This window comes from Cajanus cajan, chromosome 7, assembly GCF_000230855.2.
Source record: "Cajanus cajan strain Asha chromosome 7, NIPB_CcT2T_4, whole genome shotgun sequence".
Lineage (NCBI taxonomy): Eukaryota > Viridiplantae > Streptophyta > Magnoliopsida > Fabales > Fabaceae > Cajanus > Cajanus cajan.
Window position 1 is genome coordinate 39,198,729 of NC_138523.1, and position 21,645 is coordinate 39,220,373.

General features: G+C 34.8%; 2 protein-coding genes across 2 annotated transcripts; one reads left to right on the forward strand and one right to left on the reverse strand.

Moving 5' to 3' along the window:
* The first annotated feature begins 1,546 nt into the window (after positions 1-1,546).
* CHR8 (chromatin remodeling 8) lies at positions 1,547-8,525 on the forward strand. Its single transcript, XM_020378302.3, has 7 exons — positions 1,547-1,928; positions 2,097-2,645; positions 2,835-3,237; positions 3,978-4,848; positions 5,659-6,268; positions 6,689-7,156; positions 7,483-8,525. Exons 1-7 carry the CDS (start codon positions 1,839-1,841, stop codon positions 8,158-8,160), a joined length of 3,669 nt encoding a protein of 1,222 aa, XP_020233891.1. The 5' UTR covers positions 1,547-1,838; the 3' UTR covers positions 8,161-8,525.
* Positions 8,526-12,256: 3,731 nt separating this feature from the next.
* On the reverse strand, positions 12,257-15,958 carry ABCI18 (non-intrinsic ABC protein 4). The gene is made up of 3 exons (XM_020354661.3): positions 15,099-15,958; positions 13,562-13,849; positions 12,257-12,571 (listed from the first exon to the last, which is right to left on the reverse strand). Exons 1-3 carry the CDS (start codon positions 15,591-15,593, stop codon positions 12,509-12,511), a joined length of 846 nt encoding a protein of 281 aa, XP_020210250.1. The 5' UTR covers positions 15,594-15,958; the 3' UTR covers positions 12,257-12,508.
* Between the last annotated feature and the right edge of the window lie 5,687 nt (positions 15,959-21,645).

Consider the following 21,645-nt stretch of genomic DNA (forward strand, 5'->3'; position numbering starts at 1 on the left):
TCTTATCAAGAATAGTTCACCGGATTATCCTTATCAAGAACAGTTCTCCACAGTTCGCCATTATTGTACTTTTTCTACTTTCCTGTTTTGTCCTTCAATAATGAGGTGTTTTATGCCCTCTATTTTAATTTAGGATCTTATAATTTGCCTATATAAGGAGAAGTTCTCCTACTTTGTAGAGCATCGAGTGTTTTAAGCTTGTAAAATAACGCTTGCAATAAAAGAATTCTCTTTGAATAACTATCTTCTTCAAATCTCCTCTTTTTGTTAGTGTTTTCTTATAAACTTTGATATTATTCTTCTATCATAATGTTTATTATCTTCCGCTTCAAGTATGGTATCAGAGTAATCCAATTAATATAACTACCACTTACATAATTGTTTTTATACCAATAAAAATTAGCTTAATTGATTGAACAATGCATGCAAGTTGTTCTAAGTTCTAACTAGATGTACAAATATTTTTTTGAAGAAAATTTTAAATTATAATATTATTAATTATAATTAATTAATTTAATCACTTTTTATCAGTCTCGATAAATTATATATTTATTATATATAGAAATAGAGGTAGTAGCACCTAATAATATTCTTTTAGAAAATAATAACCGGTGCTCCTAAGACACCAGTTAAAGAATTAAAAGTGAAATTTTTTTATTAAAAATATATTTTTTCTGTAATTTCATTATAAATTTTAATAATTTTTTCATTTATTAATTCCTTAATCTCTGACTCTATTTCTTTATCATAAACACTGATAGTGTGTTTGGATGAAGAATTTTACAAATTCAAAAAATTTTAAATTCTTGGTATTTGAATTACTTTGATTTCAATTTCTACCATTCTTAAAATATTTTGTTTGGATGAGTCAATTCAAATTTCTTAAATTTTAAATTGTTAGGTTGAATATGGTAATTTGATTCCATCATAGTAAAAATGATTTTAAAAATATATTTATATGTTGAGATTTTTAAATTAAATTTTATAAAAATAAATATTAATCCTTTTTTAAATATTTAATAATTTTAAAAATTAATATTAGATAATATTTAATAATTTTAAAAATTAATATAAGATAATATTTAATAATGTTAAAAATATTTTTGAATATCCAATAATTAAAAGAATGAAGAGGTAAGATAAAATATATAGGTGAAATAAGAAAAATAAATATGAGGAATTTCAAATTCTCCTATTTTTGGAAGAATTTGAAATTCTACTATTTTAAAAAATTTCACAAATGCTTGGATTTCAAATTCTTTGTAAATTCCTCATCCAAACAAAACATTTCACCTCAAGAAATTTGAAATTCTTCAAATAAATGAATTATCCTATATAAATTTCTCATCTAAACACACCATGAGAGTAGTGGTGGAGTTACGAAATAATTATACCTTTAGTCTGTTGAAGAACTCATTTTTTTGTGCTAAAAAAGATTTTCCAAGGAATATCCAAAAAAAAAAATTTATCAGCCTTTGTCAAAAATTAAAAAAAAGAAAGAAAAAAAAAGAAGTCTATTTTGATTAAGAAGAGAGGGTTTAGTGTTTGTGATTAAACGACACAAGTTTAATCTTGCGCAGGAAGCAAGACGACGACGACGACTCATTCCAGCGTTTAAGACGTGGCATCCCCCAAGTATGACAAAACCCAAACGACGGTGACACCCACTCCTCTCTGAGAAACGGAAAATCGAAGAACAAGTTTCTTTCATTTGCATCCAAATCGTCAAACATGCATTAAATGCCGTTCACTCGCGCTGAAAACGATCATCGTTTTCCGTTCCGGCGGCTAGGTTTTCACTTCCGCCGCAAGTCGCTAATGCTTTGACAATCAATTCGATGGAGGAAGAAGAGGATCGAATTTTGCTCTCTACTCTGGGCGTAAAGTCTGCCAATCCCGAAGACATTGAACGCCACGTTTTGGAAAAGGTATAATCACTTTCCGCCTCTTCTCATATTTTGGTTCGAGTTTTACGAAATTTACGTTGAACTTTAATTCGGAACTCGGTGATGAGATTCATAAGCATAGTGGCGTTTGTTTACTTAAAAGTTGAAACAAAACCTTGAGATTTGACCGTAGAGGATTTCAATTTGTAGGCTAGGAATGATTCAGTGGCCGTTACTGAAGCCGAAGGTAGCGCCAAGGAAGAACGTTCTGATTTACCTGAAAATGTTGATCCATCGTTTACTGCTAAAGCTGAACTTCATCAGAAGTTGAGAGCTATCCAATTTGAAATTGACGCTGTTGCCTCCACTGTTGAAGAGTTGAGTAGTGTTGAAAATAATGCAGAGTGTAATGATGTTGGTGAGGAAGGCTTGGGGCGAGGGAATGCCGAGGGTGATTCTTCCGGTGATTCTAATCTTCAGCGTGTTCTTGCTGCCGATAGATTGAGGAGCCTGAAGAAGACAAAAGCTCAATTGGAGAAAGAGCTTTTGAATTTGTCAGAGGATAATGCTTCCGTAAGCGCTCAGAATGAAGAATTGATACTGAGTATAGTTAGGGAAGAACGGAAATCAAAGAGGAAGGTTAAAGAAGATAAAAAGTCGAAAAAAAGCACGGGAAAGCGGCAAAAGAAAGTAACGTTTGGTGATGATGTTGATTTTGATGCTGTTCTGGATGCAGCCTCTGCAGGCTTTGTCGAAACAGTGAGTTTTGCTTGTTAATAATTACAGTTTTTTTTGTCTTAGTTTGTTACTTGTTTCTTGTTCTAAATGACATTTATATTATAAATATTATTTTTCATGTTATCAAGTGCCAAGAGTCTGCCAAGTTTTAAGGATATAATTGGTGGACGTAGAAATAGAAGAACTCATTTTCTACTACTTATGGTTTAGGAAAGGGATGAACTGGTCAGAAAAGGAATTTTAACCCCTTTTCACAAGCTAAAGGGCTTTGAGCGCCGCTTTCAACAACCTGAAACATCAACTAGTCATAATGCAGCTGAGGAAGAAAATGCCAGTGATCTTGCTTCTGCCAGTGTTGAAAGAGCTGCCAGATCCATGTATGAGGCAGCAAGATCGCGCCCAACCACCAAGCTGCTTGAGCCTGAAGCTGCACCGAAGCTTGATGCACCCACTTTTCCTTTTCGCAGGCTCAGAAAACCACTAATACCTTCCAAACCTGTAGACAAAGAGGTGGAGCTAAATAAAGATTCAAAAAAGAAAAAGAGGCGGCCTCTGCCTGGTAGGAAGTGGACCAAGCGTGTTTCTTGTGAGGATACACATCTGGAAGAAAGTGGTATGTTTAAAATATAATGTTCTCATAGAAAAAGTGGGTCAATTTCTTATTTTTACCTGGACAACAGGAGAAAGGTAAAAAAAAGAATATGAAAAACAGAGTCAATCATTGTTCCTATAACTCCATTAAGTTTACTATCTATATTGAAGTTGCAGGCCTCACGGTATATTTGAATTCTTAAGAGGAGATGAAAAAGATTGTGATATGTACTTATAAACTTCATATAACTTGTCTTTGTTAGAGAGCCAACATGGAACCACTCAAACTAGTTGCATTTGGTTATATTTTAAAAATTTTAACATGAATATCTTCTGTAATAAATTTTATTTGTTATCAGCATTTGATGTATGCAAATGGTGATGTGTCTTCTTTTATGCTGATTCTTTGTTTTTAGTGTTATATGTGTTTGTTTCATGCAATTTGAAAATGCCAGTTTTTAAATTTGAAATTTTGTGGAGTAAGAGTGTATGTCAATAGGTAATTATGCATTGATACTTTATACTTGATGACTCACTGACCTGTACATTCAATTTATTTTCCTAGATCAATATTCCCAAAGATTATGAAAGGTGATTTTGATAAAATAAAATGTGCGTTGGCCATCTGTTGATGTGAGGGAATGTTATGTGATCTGGTTCCACTTCATTTCACTCCTCTAGATTTTTCTTTTTTGCAATAGTATTGTATACACTTTTGTTTATGATCATAACATCATATTCAATTTATTGAATTTTTTGTAGAAAACGCAAATGGTTACTTGGATACTTCCAGTTGTGAAAATTTAGAAGAACAAGATGTTGAACTTGATGATCATGAATCTTCTTATGTAACATTAGAAGGTGGACTGAAAATCCCTGATAACATATTTGAAGGTCTCTTTGACTATCAAAAGGTTGGTGTTCAGTGGCTGTGGGAATTGCATTGCCAAAGAGCTGGTGGAATTATTGGCGATGAGATGGGACTTGGTAAAACTGTCCAGATCTTATCATTTCTTGGTGCATTGCATTTTAGTGGCATGTACAAACCCAGCATTATTGTCTGTCCTGTTACACTCTTGCGACAATGGAAAAGGGAAGCTAAAAGGTGGTATCCAAAATTCCATGTAGAGCTTTTACATGATTCTGCTCAAGATTCTGCTCCAAGAAAGAAGCGAGCTAAATCTGAAGAAACAGACTCTGAAAGCAATAGTTCAAGTGACAATGATTGTGAGAGAAATGTGCCATCTAGAAGTACAAGAAAATGGGAATCCCTGATAAATTGTGTCATGAGATCAGAATCTGGATTACTTATCACCACTTATGAGCAGCTCAGAGTATTGGGGGACCAGTTGCTTGACATTGAATGGGGTTATGCAGTTCTTGATGAAGGGCATAAAATAAGGAATCCAAATGCTGAAGTTACCCTAGTTTGCAAACAGCTACAGACTGTACACCGCATCATAATGACTGGTTCACCTATTCAGAACAAACTGACAGAACTGTGGTCATTGTTTGATTTTGTTTTTCCTGGAAAATTGGGTGTTTTGCCTGTATTTGAAGCTGAATTTGCAGTTCCTATAGCAGTTGGTGGATATGCAAATGCTTCCCCATTACAAGTATCTACAGCATACAGGTTGGTTAATATTCCCTTTTTTGTTGGGGGAAAGGGTAAATATAGAAACCATGTATTTGATTTAACCTTTTAAACCAATCATCAACTTCACTGAATTTGCTATTAGCCTAAAAAATTTCATTGTAGCACACACCCCTGCATAAAAAATAAAAGAAAAAAGTTATCCTAATTTCCAAAGTAAAACACTCACCATAATTCCCTTTATAATTTCTAACAAAATTGTAGAAAAATTTCTTCCATCAACTTTTCAATTGTTTCAATATACCTCCGCAACTATTGAATTCCATAATAACACTGCCAGAAGGGATAAATTACACATTCTGATAGACTTATGGGTCTACTAAAATACACCATTTGAAAAGGTGGTTAGTTGTTCTCATATCATCTTTATTATCCCTTGTAAGTTGACCAAGGTTTAATGAAGTGGAGAAACACAATTCTAAAATTCATACCAAAAGTATTTCTTGTTTAGAAATAGTGTTTCATACGATATCTTAATTTGGTCAATACATGGTTAAAACATTGATATTTTTTGTCCAGAATCTGGAAATATTTCTTAAGGAATTTGTAAACTGTAATCCTTCAAACATAAAATTATTTATATTGTATTAATCACAAGTTACAACAGATTCACCCATCCTGATCCTTAAGATGTAGTAGGAGAATGAAGAAAAAGAAGCCTGTTGATGAATATTTTTAATTAGATTGTTGTCATATTTCATCTAGGTGTGTTGGGTTAGTCAGCTTTGAAGGTAAGCCTCCAATGTCAAATAATATCAACATGACAATATAATTTCGTCAAATTTTTAGGTGTGCCGTGGTACTGCGTGATTTGATCATGCCTTATCTTCTCCGACGCATGAAGGCTGATGTGAATGCCCAACTTCCAAAGAAAACTGAGCATGTTCTATTTTGCAGCCTTACATCAGAGCAAGTATCTGCTTATAGAGCATTTTTAGCTAGCACTGATGTGGAGCAAATATTGGATGGACACAGGAATTCTCTTTATGGAATTGATGTGATGCGCAAGATCTGCAACCACCCTGATCTACTTGAAAGGGATCATGCCTTCACGGATCCAGATTACGGAAATCCAGTACGTAGTGGGAAAATGAAAGTTGTAGCTCAAGTGCTTAATGTTTGGAAGGAACAGGGTCACCGTGTTCTCCTTTTTACTCAAACCCAACAAATGCTTGATATTTTTGAGAATTTTTTGACAACATCTGGTCACATTTATCGGAGAATGGATGGTCTCACTCCTGTAAAACAGAGAATGGCTTTAATAGATGAATTTAATGACTCAAGTGAAATATTTATTTTCATTTTAACAACGAAAGTTGGGGGTTTGGGGACGAATCTTACAGGTGCAGATAGGGTGATCATCTTTGACCCTGACTGGAATCCTTCAACTGATATGCAGGTAAGTTTGTACTGAATACATCCTTTTGTTCTTGAAATTGTTGAAATGTGACCACTTCCCTTCCACCATGTTTACTTAGCCAGTTGGTTATAAATCATATAAAGACAACGAAAGTTGCGTTTAGATATTTTAAGGTGAGTGAATTGAAATAATATGGGGTAGAAAAATGAGGAATTGAGGGGTATGGAAAGGGGGTAGCATATAATGGATTCTTTTATCATCCTAGTATTCCATTCCCATCCTTAATCATCAGTCTAAACAAACTAATAATTTTTGGAGTAAATTATTTATTAATGTATGTGTCGAATATCATGTTTGTTTGTGACATTGTTTCAATTTTCATTATCATGGAGGATAATGATCTGGTTTCAAATTTAAATCCTAATATGTTATTTAGAAGATCATTGTTTCTTTTAACAGGCTAGAGAGCGAGCTTGGCGTATTGGTCAGAAGCGGGATGTAACAGTGTATAGGTTGATCACACGTGGAACTATAGAGGAGAAAGTGTATCACCGTCAGATTTACAAACATTTTCTTACCAATAAGGTATTGAAGAACCCACAGCAGAAAAGGTTCTTTAAAGCCCGGGATATGAAAGATCTTTTCACACTTAATGTGGACGGAGAAACTGGGTCAACTGAAACATCAAATATTTTCGGTCAAATATCTGAAGAAGTAAATATCATTGGAACACATAAAGAAAATAAGGATAAGTATAAACGTAGCCAAAATGCTGAACTGAATTGTGAAGATGTTGCAGTTGGTAATGATGACAAATCAGAGAGAGGATCTTCAAGGGGAAAGGGGAAAGTGAAGGTTGAACATAGTAATGGGGTTGATGACGAAACAGATATACTGAAAAGCCTTTTTGATGCCAATGGGATACATGTAAGTTTCGCCTGTGTGTTTGAGTGTTTCTGCTTACATAAAATTCATCATGCATACATTACGTTTATTTGACTAATTATAGGAAATCTGTGCTCTGTTGCCTGAGTAAATATTCAATAATTAATAATTATAAAAAAGGCAAGCATACAGCGTATGTTAATTTGTACAAGAATTACAAGGTACCCTTACCATGCTTAGAGCTTCACATTGGAATGTGATATTGCCATATGGGTGTGTTTCCAGTGATAGTGATGCTTTTTACCTTCTAGTAATTCCTTTTTCCACCTTCCCGTTACATTTGTGACAAACTTGTTCTATGATGCTAGAGTGCCATGAACCACGATTTGATCATGGATGCCCATGATGAGGAAAAGATGAGACTTGAGGAGCAAGCATCCCAGGTTGCACAAAGAGCTGCTGAAGCTTTACGTCAGTCACGAATGCTCCGAAGCCATGAGAGCATATCTGTTCCAACATGGACAGGAAGGTCAGGAGCTGCTGGTGCACCATCATCTGTTCGGCGGAAGTTTGGTTCAACTGTGAATCCCCAGTTGGTAAATAATTGCAAAGGATCTGATGAATTACCCAGCAGCAATGGAACTAACAAGTTTAATGGAATTGCTGCTGGGGCATCTGCTGGTAAAGCATTATCTTCAGCTGAACTATTGGCTCAAATTCGAGGTAACCAAGAGAAAGCCATTGCTGCTGGGGTTGAACATCAGTTGTCAAGTTCCAGTAGTCAAGCAAGATCTATGGATGTTAGATCTTCTAGGGCTGCTGAAACTTCATCTGGATTACAACCTGAAGTATTGATTCGGAAAATCTGTACTTTTATACAACAGCGAGGTGGCAGCTCCGATTCAGCCAGCATAGTTCAGCATTTCAAGGACCGTATTCCCTCAAAAGATCTTGCCCTGTTCAAGAATCTGTTAAAGGAAATTGCGACTCTGCATAAAGGATCGAATGGATCTTATTGGGTTCTGAAACCAGAGTATCAATTCTGAAACCAGACGCATCAACATTAGTATTTTCAATGCCGACTGCACAGTGGTGGTCATTTAAGTTGATGGAATTTTCATTATATAGTCTGAACTCTGAAGCATGCTTCCTTGTGCTGTCACGGTTTATTTTTTGTACTGATATTTAGTTTTTGTGGGATACAGGTGAGAAGGACATGCCTGTAGCGCCCATTTTGAGTTCTTAGTTCAATTTTTTATACTGAAAAGGAACAAGCAGGTAGAGAGGCCCCTTTTTGGTGTGCAGTAAATAGTAGCTTTGTAAAGCCCGCATCATTTATTTGGTTCTTCAAGTAACAACAAAAGTTATACTGGCAATCCATTTAATATTAACCATTCAAATACGATTTAAATATCTACGTTCATTATTTCCATTTCTCATAATTACTAATATTTTCATGAGTAATTCCTTTTATATATATATATATTTATTTATTTATTTATTGTGCAGAGTCACTGTTTTTTTGAATTTTTCAAGAGAGAATAAACGTGAATTGTACATGGAGCAGGGTGTGTTGTGTTTGCCGTGTTGTTTGTTTAACATACTCTTGTTTCCGATGGAGAACGGTGTTGCTCTCAAACATAATCGTCTCAACAAACAATTGTGTCCATGACATTAATTGGTTAATGTAGTATATTTCATATTATTAAATTGTAATTGCCTCATCACTTTATTCATAAATCCTCTTTTTCATCACTGCATTCGCACAATGGTTTACATTTACAAATAGGGATGACAAAAATATCCGTGCGGGTATCTGTAGATAAAATTCGCTACAGATAATAAATAAGTAATTTAAATGGATACTTATAGGTAATGAGTATAGGTATTTTTCTACCCGTTTATAAATGGGGCAGGGACAGATATGATAATATCCATATCCGCAAGTATCCATTTAATAAAATTTCTTAAATTATGAGATTGATGTATTTTAAGTTATTAATTATCTTGTATTTTTTTTTATTATTTTTAATATCAACAGAATTAACGTTAAATGCAAGTTTAAAAGTCAACATTAATTTTTTTATTTTTAACATTTCAATGACATCAAATACAAACTTAAAATTATTTGTAATATGATTTTTTTTAACTTCTTAAAACAAATCATAATTATCTATGGATATCCATCGGTACCCACGAATATTTAAAAAGTTCATGAATATCCTCTTAACGGATACTCGCATGGATATGAGGCGGGTACAGGAAGAATTTTTATCTTGTAGGACAAGGATGAGTATACTACTACCTGGCCCCACAAGGCCCCATTGTCATCCCTATTCACAAAGTCATAGTTTTCTCACTTTCCCTCTCTTCCAACGCTAGCTAAGGTGGGAGACTACCTTATGTCTCCTACCATGGGAAACCTATTTTAGACTATATGATATGATTTTATTTAGATCTACGGTTGAATTTGTTTCTTTTCTTTTCTTTTATCAAATTAATGATAGGACAAAAATTTCATATTTTAAAAAATATGATACTAAATGTCTATTTTAAAATAGATAAACCAAAAAATAAAGAAACTAAAAATATAATTTAATTAAATTTTAAGTATAGTTAAAAATTGTTAACCCTTTTTAATATGATTTTAGAAAATTACTTTGAATTTAAGTTTAATATATGGTTTCTTGATCTTTAGAAAATCATTAAGCACAAAGATCAATAACCCAATTTATTCAAATCAACATTCAAGAACACGTGCAAGAATTAATTTTCAACCAATATAATGAGAAGGAAATAGAGGGATTTGTACAAATATTTACATTGGTATACTTTTCACAAAGTACTACATCCAGTCTTCTTTGATCAACCTAAATCATAGGATTTTCACTATAGGCAAAATGTGATTATAATAAGGATAGTTGATCAACCTAGACCCTTAGCCCCTACAAGAATCCTTTGTTATTCCATTAACTAGATAACCCCTTCTCTAGCTTGTACACTCAAGAAATACTATCTTGAAACACAAAACCCTACAAGAAAGATCACTAAAACAACAAAAATTAGGATTGGAACACTTTCTCCCATAATCTTGAACACTTCTTGATTATCTTTTGGATTAAGAAAGTTTTGAATTGATTTTTGAAAAATCCTCTCTTTTTCACAAAATATTTGTTCACATATAGTTTCTCTCTTTAAAACTTGCTTTCTCTCTTTTAGAAACTCATATTTCATTTTTCAAACTCTTCTAATCTCTTTCTTACCCTCATTAAATAATGAGGTGTCTTGAATTTATATAGAAATTTTTTAGTAATAATGTAATTGGTTAATGTGATCACATAATGGATTACTTTAATCTTATTACTATCTAAAAGCAAACTTTAAATTATTTAATTTGTTACATCATCATGTAATCAATGAAAATAAAACTTGTTTCTAAATTATACTCTTGTTGCTTGTATAATCATTTACAAACATTTTGTAATTGATTACATTAGTAACATGGTTTGTTTTAAGAAAATATATCTTACCATTTTAAAGAACTTGATCCAGCAAATTTAGTAACTTTACAATAAATCTTCATTAACACTTATGTAACGAAATTAATAACATTATATTACTTTTGATTTTTCTAGAAACTCATTTAATCAATTAATTTATATTGTAATTGACTATATCAAAACATTTTAAACATAATAAAAATTAAATATTAATTATAATGAATTACATTGCACCGTAATCAATTATATCAAAGTAAACTAAATTTTTATTGTTAAACATAATTTACTCTATGTTATTTAGAGCTTTTGTAGAAACTCTTAGCCAAAAATTAGTTAGAATAGCTTAGCTCATCCTAAACCTATCCCTAACATCTAAACTAAGACTGACATAATAAACTCATATACCGTTACAACATGCCACAACTTCATATTTTGACTTCATTTTTTCATTATGTGAGCATCTTCTCCAGCATGGTGGTCGGATCTAGTGGTGATTGGATTCATGATTAAATTTTTGGTGGCAGTTGGAGATCAATGGTGGTTGGAGTGTGTCGACAGAGGGGGGACTGGATGGTGGTTGGATCTGGAGGCGGTTTATTTAAAACCTAATAAATCAAATAGTGAAAAATCCTCTCCCACCATAGGAAACTTGAAAGGGTTGCCCCTTCTATCGCAAAGTTTTCAGAAAGTCCACCGTTGACCCACTGCGAAAACCTTTTGCAAAACCCTCTACAACCAATCATCATCCTCATATATGAAATAGTAGTCATGTTATTGAGGTAGCGTTTGTTGTTGTTTGTTACCTACGGGTGAAAGAGGAAAGGTGACAGGGTCGTGAATTTATCGTGAAGAATGAGGATAAGAGACGCAGGACAACGAGAGACAAATATAGAAAGAGAAAAAAAAAATCAATCTTTGATTAAAAACATAATAAATTAATAAGGCATAACTTGTTTCCTATGTGATGAGAGACTTTATTGGTTTGCCCATTCACCCCTTGATTAAGCAATGAAAAGAAATTTAGAAAACACTTATAAAAGAAAGTTAAAAATAATTATTTAGGAAAAAAAAACACTTTACTAAATAAAAAATTTAAAACAACAGATTCTATATGCAAATTTATAACCACAAAAAATATTATGCCGAGTTCCCCAATTTTGGAATTTTGAGCACTCATTCAAGTAGAGCCACATGAGCACCAAGTTGTTTCCTGTTGCACAAGTGTAACGAATAAAGCATCAAATTTCATCCCTAAAATACTACCCTAAACTATAAAATAAATTAATTATATAAATAATCCCTCGAGTGTTGAAAATCATACTAAATAGTCTCTCAGCTGTTGAAAAATCCTTTAAATTAATTCCTGGCCGATAGTAAAATATATCAATGTAAGAATTAAATTAATAAATATTTAATACTTTTACTTACATAATTTCATTAATTTAAGGACAAAAAGGGTAATACATGAATAACTAAACTGATGGTATAACCGCAGCTGTTAAAATGGATATTGGCATTTTGTAATTATAATTATTATAAGCAACATAATTATAATTTCATATATACCTATGTAAAGCAATTGTATTCGGTTGATGATACATGAACATAAACTCATAAGCGCACCTCAATCAAAGGAAGTTCGTTTCGGGGGCAGGAAATTGGGGTAATTCTTTTTATAGGGATATGAGAAAACTGTTATTACAGACAAAAAAACATAAATATTTCCAGGATATTTCTCGAGAGATCGAATTACTTTGGTATGTTTTGCTACCTTTACTTACGACACACCTCTTTCTGCATGTTGTTCCACTGTTTCTTTTCTCAAAATAAAGAACCAAAAAAATCAGAATAATAAAAGCCTCATTGTTAAAATGCTCATATATATTATATATAATCAGAAAGCTGCCCATCCTGAAGCTGTAGTCGATCCTGAGGTGTTTGTTGAGGGAAGATTCTTCTGTAAATGCAAACAAATAATAATTATGAATGTTATGTTACTCATATTTTGGACTACGTCCAGGATTTTAACACATACAGAAAAACCCATGGTTAAACAGGGATCCTCCAGAAAGTCGCTTGATGAATATATAACAGAGAAAATTACTTGTTTTTCAAATCATTATGGTCACTGTATGTAGGAATCTAGATTGATGACCAGGATAAAAAAACTACAACAAGGAACAAATCTGCCAAAATTTGTAAACAAGTATAAATGCAGTTGTTATTTTATTGTTATGTCTTGACTGAATAACTAAAATCAGCATAAGAACAGTTGTAGCTTTATGTGGTCATACCTTGTAAACAAAAGAACGATAACTTTCCATTTGGAATACAACATCAAGAATGCAGTCATGAAAAAGTTAAGCAAATTAATCCTACTAAAATTAGATAGGTAAAGCATATAATATCCACAATTGGATTTCATCTAAACAACCTTAAACAATCTAAGGGGCATTTGGTACAAGAAATGGTTTTACTTTCCCGGATACCTGAAGTCTTCCCATGTTTCGTTTATTAATTAAAAAATAACATTTTTGGAAAACATTGTTTTATGGGAATTTTTTTACAAAGGTTTCCCGTGAAATTGTTTTCGGTAGGTGAAAATCTAACAATCCCAGGTGAAAGAAAAGTATTATAGCGGTAAAAATATCACACTATCTTTGTTGACTTATTTAATACAATAAAAACCATTCATTTCCAGGTAACAAACATAAATATTCCCAAAAAACAAAACAATTATGACTGACCTAACACATTTTAATCATTCCAAAGAATCATTATTTCTGGTATTTATAATTCAGAAATCATGATTTCCAGATACGAAAAAATTTCTTTTCTGATATGCTGCCAGGTCATGCAATGACTATTAAGGCCTGAAATTTTCAATTACACAAACAAATAACATGTGAAAAGAAAGCAGCCAAGAGAACGATCAGGACCAGCATACCTGTAGTTGAGAAAGATCTGATAAAGAGTCAGTAGAGTGCTTCACACTTTCATATGTCCCTTTGGGACCAGAAGGGCGACCGGTGGATGCAATCCGAGCAGCAACAGGATCATTTGGTGGGGGTGGAAGAGGAGATCTGATTTTCCCTGCCCCACTTGGTGGGGGAGCAAGACTCACGGTTTTTGGCTTAGGTGTTGCAGCATGTCCACCGGTTAGGCCAGCAGCTGAAAGCATACCAGTTCCACCAGATACCTTGTGCTTCACATTAATCCTAATGGTTTCCCCTTCCTGCACGCCAAACAACAAACACACCATCTCAAACACAGGAGAAGCCATGATCCACAGGGTAAGAAAAACACTGTAAAGAGAACAGAAAGTAAATTCATAAAAAAATTGGAGAATTGTGAAACAGAAACACACCTAGAAACAGCTCTCATAGTAATTCACCATCACAACAACAGTAACATACAGTAGATACCAAAGACTATAAGCACAGCACAAGCATCATCCCAGTGATCCACTTAACCACAACATGTCAACATCAAATCATTCACTCAAGCTCAACAAGTAGACCAATCAAAAATTATGTCTCAGCTTGTCTTGTTGGTAAAGATGCTCGAACATAGTAGAACCTTTAAAGCAACAAACTTTTCCTTCTAAGTATTTTTAATACACACACATTTCCACATTTCTGGGACTTATGCTCAAAACTACTAAATAAGTTAGAACAACTTCATGTTAGTTGGTTTTCGTTAAAACAACTCGGTGTCAGTTGGTTTACGTTAAAACAACTCTGTGTTAGTTGGTTTACTCTAAAACAACTTCATGTCAGTTGATTTACGATGAAACAATTCTGTGTTAGTTGATCCACGTTAGAATAACTTCATGTTAGTTGATCCACATTAGAACAACTTCATGCTAGTTGATCCACGTTAGAACAACTTCATGCTAGTTGATCCACATTAGAACAACTTCGTGCTAGTTGATCCACATTAGAACAACTTCGTGCTAGTTGATCCACGTCAAAACAACTTCGTGTTAGTTGATCCACGTCAGCCCAACCTCGTGCTAGTTTATCCACGTCAGCACAACCTCGTGCTAGTTGATTCACGTCAGAACAACCTCGTGCTAGTTGATCCATGTCAGAACAACCTCTAGTTGATCCATGTCAGAACAACCTCTAGTTGATCCATATCAGAACAACCTCGTGCTAGTTGATCTCCACTTTAGCATAACCTTGTGCTAGTTGATCCACGTTATAACAACCTAGTGCTAGTTGATCCATGTTAGAACAACTCCGTGATAATAAATCCACATTAGAACAACTTCTTTTAGTTGATCCACATAGTATCGCAGCGTGATTAAAATTGCTTTATAATTATATCTTTATATTTTCATCTCAGAATTAACTAATCCAAAGTAGTTCATGATTCATTATAATAACAACAAGAATAATATCAAAATTCGCGAACTACGGCTCAATTACCGAATCAGAACAGCAGGCAGAATGTAGAAATGGAAATTGCGACGGACATACCTTGAGCCGGTGATTGACGGCGGGGTGAATGTCGATCTGCGACTCCTCGGCGGCGTTGGAGTCGCCGGCTTCCTTCTCGTGCTCTCTCCGGACGTACTTCTCGTGATCGGAGAGCGCGACGTTGAAATCGAACGCCTCGTTCCTCTCATTGAACCCTAACCCGATGAAGGCGTGCTTGCCTTGGCCGTCCTCGATCTTGAGGACGAAGTAGCGCGAGGAGTCGAGGACCGGCTCCACAGCGTTTTCGCGCTGGCCGGGGTAGACGAAGCACGCGGCGAAGAGCTCGCCGGAGTTCGGATCCTCGAGGCGGATCTCGCAGCGGTCGCGGCGCGACACGACGCGGATCCGGCCGGACCAGATCTTGTCGGACTGGAGCCACTCGCCGCACTTGTAACCGCCGGAGGTGGTGCGCGGCGGGATCTTGTAGACTGAGACCTCGCGCACGACCAGGAGCGTGTGCTCGAACGCCTCCTCCTCCTCCACCTCGAACGACATCGCTTTGGGGGAGGGAATTCGAGTTGAGTTTGAGTTTGAGAATAATTTAATGTGAATTCGCGAGGCTTGTGGTGGCGGTGGTTTGCGATATGAGGAACGAGGGTGGGGTGTCTGTGTCTCAGAGGGTCAACTGTTTTCGGGAGATGCACTATCGTAATCTTCTTTCTTTCCTATTTCCAATGTGCCTTCTTTCTTTTTTGCTTTATCTTCTTTTCAATCTATGTTCTCTTTTATCTTAAGGCACATTAATTTATCGGAACTTATAATAGTTTAATTGAGAAATCCCAGTTATGTGTGGCATCGGATATTGTATGATGCTTAGTGGCATTCACAAAAGATGCCGGCTACCAAGACGGGAAAATGACTCTTTTGGAAAATATTTGTTTTCTCTGCCGTGGGATCACGTTTATTTGATCTGTTGGACTAATGTTGAGAAAGGTAATGAGTTATGTTAAAAATCTAAGTGGGATGAAAAGATCACGGTTCATAGATAAAAATAAAATGAAATAAAGTTAGTGATGTTATATATTCTAATTCTAATTTTATTCTTGTTATTATATATAAAAAATAAATAAGGTGACAGATAACTAAATGTTCTTTGTGAGTATTATGAGTGAACATGTTTAAAAAACAAAAAAGAACTTTCAAACAATAGAGGGGGCAATGAGAACATTTCTCTCAAGAATAGGGTCATGAAGAACAAGATGATCTAGTATTCGACCACGAGTGATCTTTTAAAGGAGAAAATTGCATATGTAGAGTTTGAGGATGAGAATTGCTTGAAACCCAAAATGTTTATAGTTAATGTGGTGTATGAAGGCTTGAGCACCCCTTGGCAAGATGTTAGTAAAAGTGTTAATTATAATATGTTGAGAAAGCGTCTAAAAAAGGTTTGAAAGTCTGTTATTGGTTTTACCCTAATGGATTTTGGCCATGGTTTTTATATGATCAAGCTTGATGATGAGTTGTATAGGAAGAAAGTGATGGAGGAGAGACCATGAATGATATTTGATCATTATCTCCTTGTTCATACATGGTTTCCTTCATTCTTTTTGTTAAAGGCAAAGAAAGAAAAAAACACTGATTTGGGTAAGTGAAACGTTTGTGGATTCTATTTAATTTGCTAAAAGAAAATTCAGAATCAACAACAAAATTCCACAATAACAGCAAATAGAAAAGCTTCAAATGAAATGTCGATCTTCAATCACACCTTAGAACCTGAGAATCGTAGGAGAGAAGAATTGAGAACTATCAGTTTAAGGAGAATTAATCAGAGGGAACAGAGAGAAAAGAATCAAATCAGACGTAAGCTAGATACCATTTTTTTCATACTCCATTCAGCTCATAATCCTTCCATTTATTTTTGTGCTTCCTTTCACGAGGGTTGCGTCGTGTCTCCACTATCTGCGAATCTTTTGTCATGTGTCCTGGTGCTCCAACTAACTCTCCCGCCAATTGTTTCATCCTTATGCACGTTACAGTAAGGTTTACTAGTTTCAATATTGTCTTCTATGATGAGGGATCTTTTTAGCCTTATTGTTGTAGTAGGGAAACCAATAAAAGTTTATTTGAATATAATTGATGTTAGGCATGGTTAATTTGTTGGAGTTTGTGTTGACATTGATTTGAATATGCTTGTAGTGGGAAAGTGTGGCTTAAAGGCCATTGGTACAAAGTTGATATGAAGGTCTTTATCGAATTTGCACAAATTGTGAGTGTTATGGCCACCTTACAAGGGAATGTGACATTCCAGTTAAGGAAAATCCAAAAATCTCTTCTAAAGGTGTTGTTATCCAGAATGCCACGAAGAAGAATGATGGTGAGCCTCAACAACTAGTACAATTGACAATGTCCAAGAAATGGGTAGCTTTAAGGGTAGGGTCAACTTAGGGATACTAGCCAATAAATTCCACAATCAGAGATGGATGATTGTGCAGAGAAAAAAGTAACAACCAATCAAAATGGAAACAAAAGGAATATTCAAATAATGCCAAAAAAAAATCTCCTACCATCTCGGATAGGAGAAAGAAGCCAAAATCTCAACACATTTTGCTCGCAGACAAATGCTCTCAATTTAAGTAAGTGGGGCCATTAAAAAGGGGATTCCCAATCGTCCAAAGAGAATAAATAAGATGAAATTAAATAGACCTCTTAAAGACTTTCCTGTCTTCACATGGGTCTTTCAAGTGATGGTGGGTATGTGATTAAAAACAAAGGCATATCCACTAATCTCAAGGATTTGGGACCTGTGCACAATCAAAACTAGCAACCAATATGAAAGCAACAATGCGAAACTAGCAACCAATTATGATATAGGAATAATGCGAAACTAGCAACTAATATGAAGGTAATGTCAAGCATTTAATATACATTTAATGATGATGGGCCATAACATAACTATGAAATGGAGGTGGTCCCACTCTCTCCTCAATGTGACCATGCAAATATTTTTTACAACTCCTAATTTCTTGAGAGGTATGTTAAGATTTAATCATTTTTTATTCATAATTATTTTTATTAAAATTTTTAAAGATGTCTATTAATTTGTGATTTGTAATGTTGTGGGTAAAACCACATGAAAACATGTTAAGGATATGGTCAAGCTCTATAAACCTAATCCTTTTCTTTTATATGAGACTCATGCCCCTTTTACTCGTGTGGAAAAAAATGGAACTCCCTATTAGTACTATTTTTCTTTAGGAGGCTAATGGGAATTTTGTGGTATTTAGGTCTTCTCTTTTAAGTAGAGTATCTCTTTCAATTTCATTTATCAAAATTAACAAGCAATTACTTTCTTTTTGAGGAGGAGACACATTGAAGACTTTTTTTTAGCAATTTATGCCTCGTCTATCCTTACTATCTCAAGTCTAGGACTATCTTTCTTCTCTAAGTGTTTCTATTAAGGGACCTTAGGCTTTGTTGGGTAAATTTAAGGTGTTTTACTTAGACGAAGAATACTTAGAATAATGGTCAAATTTTAAGATTTGATAACATAAAGGGATTGTGTGAGCAATACCTATATTTTAAAACAATTTTTGTTGACTACGACCATAAGGCCAAAGATGGATTCTATCTTTTTTAGGGGAAAGAAAACTTTGTATATCCCAAGGAATCGTAAGAAATCTTTTAACAAAAGAGAGTTATGAAGGTGGGCTCATAGGACATTTTGGAGTTGAAAAAACATTGACTATTCTTAAAGAAATATTTTGTTTGGCCCCATATGAGAAAAAGATATCCAAAGGTTTTGTTCTAGATGTATAGCTTGTTTACAAGCAAAGTCTAAAGTAATGATTCATGAACTATACACACCATTTTTTTGTTTCTATTTCCCCTTGACTAGACATTAGTATGGACTTTGTCCTTGGTTTCTCTAGAACCCAAAGGGGAATGAATTCTAATTTTGTAATGGTGGATCATTTTAGTAAAATAACTTATTTTATACCTACTATAAAGTGGATGATGCTAATAACATCTTAAGACTTTTCTTTAGAGAGGTTGTTAGGTTGCATAAGTTATCCAAAATAATTGTGTTTGATAAATGTTAAGTTTCTTAGTCATTTATAGAGATCTCTTTGACAGACTAGGAACCAAGCTTGTATTCTCTATTACTTGTGACCCATAAATTGATGAACAAACACAAATAGCCAATAGATCTCTATCCATTATGTTGAGGGTACTTGATGGAAGAAAGTTGAAGAAGATTGTTGTTCTTCAATCACCACCGTCCAAGACCTAGCTCTTTGAGGTTAGAACACTTGAAGATGGCGGAAACACCTTGAAGAAATCTTCAATGGTGTAGAAGCACCCAAGGTGAGTTCGGTTACTCCTTGAGAGAGTGAAGAAGCTTGATGAAACCAAGCTTAAAGGTTGGAAACCTTGAAGTGAACCTAAAGAGAGAGTTCTCCACGGATTCTAGGTGACTTTGAGAAGAGAGAATTTGTGTAAATTCTGAAATTCATTAATCAAAAGTGTCTACAAATGAGAGATTTAGGAATTTATAGAAGTAGGTGGCTTGTGGAGGAAGCTAAGCTTAACCATGGTTCAAGTGAACCATGGTAGGCTTAGCTTGACCGTCCACCTTAGTTTAGGAGGCTTGTGGAGCAAGCTTCTATCTTAGCTTTCTTGGGAAGTAAGCTAAGTTAGAAACTTGTAGCATAAGCTTCCCCAAGGTGCTTAGCTAGACAAGCAAATCCGACCAAGGAGAAAGGGTAGGCGGCCATGGGCTTGGTTCCATACTAAGTTCAATCAAAAAATTATGGAATTGGTTTAGTTAGGTTCACCAAATGATGGTGAGACCTAGCTAAATCAATTCCTTGAAAAATATGGAACAAAACAAGCCCAATATGTAAAATTTGGCCTAGACCTAACTCTGATCCATTTGCTAGTTACACCTACACACCTTGCTAATTGTCATCCCACTTTTACTACTGAAAAAGTAAAAATGAACGACCTTTAATACAAGGTCAAATGGGGTAAAAGTCTCCAAAGAACCTACTCTAAAATCATTATACAATGATCTATAAAAAGTAAACAAAGTGCCTCACAAATACAAAGGCAAAATAAACCTATACAAACATATTTACAAACATATGGAAAGTCTTCAAAATCATCCCATTCCTCTTAGTTCCTTTAATATATAACCTCTTGGATTCCTTGGCCTTGACATATTTCCATCAGTACTACTAAAAGGCAACCATAAGTTTTGGGATGAGTATTTACGTTATTTAGAATTTTCATATAATAGGGTGGTCCATAGTACTTATTTCTTGCATTAAAATGTAGTATCTAGGACAAAATTTGTAAAAAAAAGCTACATGAAAAGGTTAAAAACTAAATTGAACAACAAACTAAATTCAGGATGGAGATTAGGTTTGGTTTCACTTGAGAAATGATAGATTTTTATCTCAAAGGAAGTCCAAATCTCAACTTAGAGGAAATGACCCTTTCAAGTCGAACAAACCACATGTGTCACACTTGGTCACACTTTTGGCACATGGTTATATGGTAACCCTCATTGGCTCTTCTAGATCTAGGATGTTGATATGAGTCACATTTCTTATACCTTACTATGTGGCATGTTTCTATTAGCTCTTCTAAATCTAGGGCAATGACATTTTTAGAAGAAAAATTCAAAATTCAAATTGTAACTAGAGTTAGTAGTCTTAAGTACAAGTTAACCTAACCTAGGTTACATGTAACCATGATTAGCTTAACTTGCACTATAAGCTACCAAAATCTATAAATTGAATTCCTTCCCCCTTGGACACTTTTAGAGTGAATAAGAATTTGAGCTTCAAAATTCTCTCTTAAAAAGCTCTTTGCTCTCATCTTGGAGCATTTGTTAAGAAATTTCTCCTTCTAGCAAGTTTTTTTACCTCTTGCTTATTTTCCTAGAAGAGTGGCACATAATTCTATAGTTTCTTCCACCATTTTCATTTCAGCTTTGAAGCTTTGAGTTCCTGTAACGTAGTAGGTTAGGTGATTCAGTAGCCCAGAACGGGTCGTTCCCAAACTGGAACGGGCCGTTCCAAACTACTGAATTGGCCTAGAAATTGTAGTTGAGAACGGGCCGTTCTGGAGGGAGAACGGGCCGTTCCAAACCCCAAAACGGGCCGTTCCAGAGGGAGTACGGGCCATTCTGATTGGAGAACGGGCCGTTCTGGATGAGTCCCAGAACGGGCCGTTCTGATTTCAGAACGGGCCGTTCTGCATGTGATTTTTACACATGATGAAAGGGTGCAGAACGGGCCGTTCCGGATTCGGAACAGGCCGTTCTGGCCACTCCTGAACCTCTATAAATAGGTGTTGAGGGGGGGGGGGGAGAAAATGAAAACTTAGAGAGAAGTTTTAGAGAGAAGGACTCTGGGCCAGAAAAGCTTGCTTTTGAAAGATAAAGGTTCCCGGGTTGAGCTTCAGAAGGAAATTCCACTTCTTCTCAGCTCTTGGTAATGCTGAGCCAATCTTCAGGTAAGGGAAGTTAGATGGTAAAGTTGTTAGTTGTATGTGAGTTGAGAACTCATTTGGGTGCTTAGGTTGATTAGTATTGTTTGGG

Bases quoted from the DNA above. Each gene is read 5' to 3' on its own strand.
- CHR8 (XM_020378302.3), top strand. From the start codon at position 1,839: ATGGAGGAAGAAGAGGATCGAATTTTGCTCTCTACTCTGGGCGTAAAG. The intron at 1,929-2,096 runs GTATAATCACTT...TTCAATTTGTAG, and splicing joins AACGCCACGTTTTGGAAAAG to GCTAGGAATGATTCAGTGGC. The intron at 4,849-5,658 runs GTTGGTTAATAT...TCAAATTTTTAG, and splicing joins CAAGTATCTACAGCATACAG to GTGTGCCGTGGTACTGCGTG.
- ABCI18 (XM_020354661.3), bottom strand. From the start codon at position 15,593: ATGTCGTTCGAGGTGGAGGAGGAGGAGGCGTTCGAGCACACGCTCCTG. The intron at 13,850-15,098 runs GTATGTCCGTCG...TTTGGCGTGCAG, and splicing joins CCGTCAATCACCGGCTCAAG to GAAGGGGAAACCATTAGGAT. The intron at 12,572-13,561 runs GTATGCTGGTCC...TTGCATTTACAG, and splicing joins CAGATCTTTCTCAACTACAG to AAGAATCTTCCCTCAACAAA.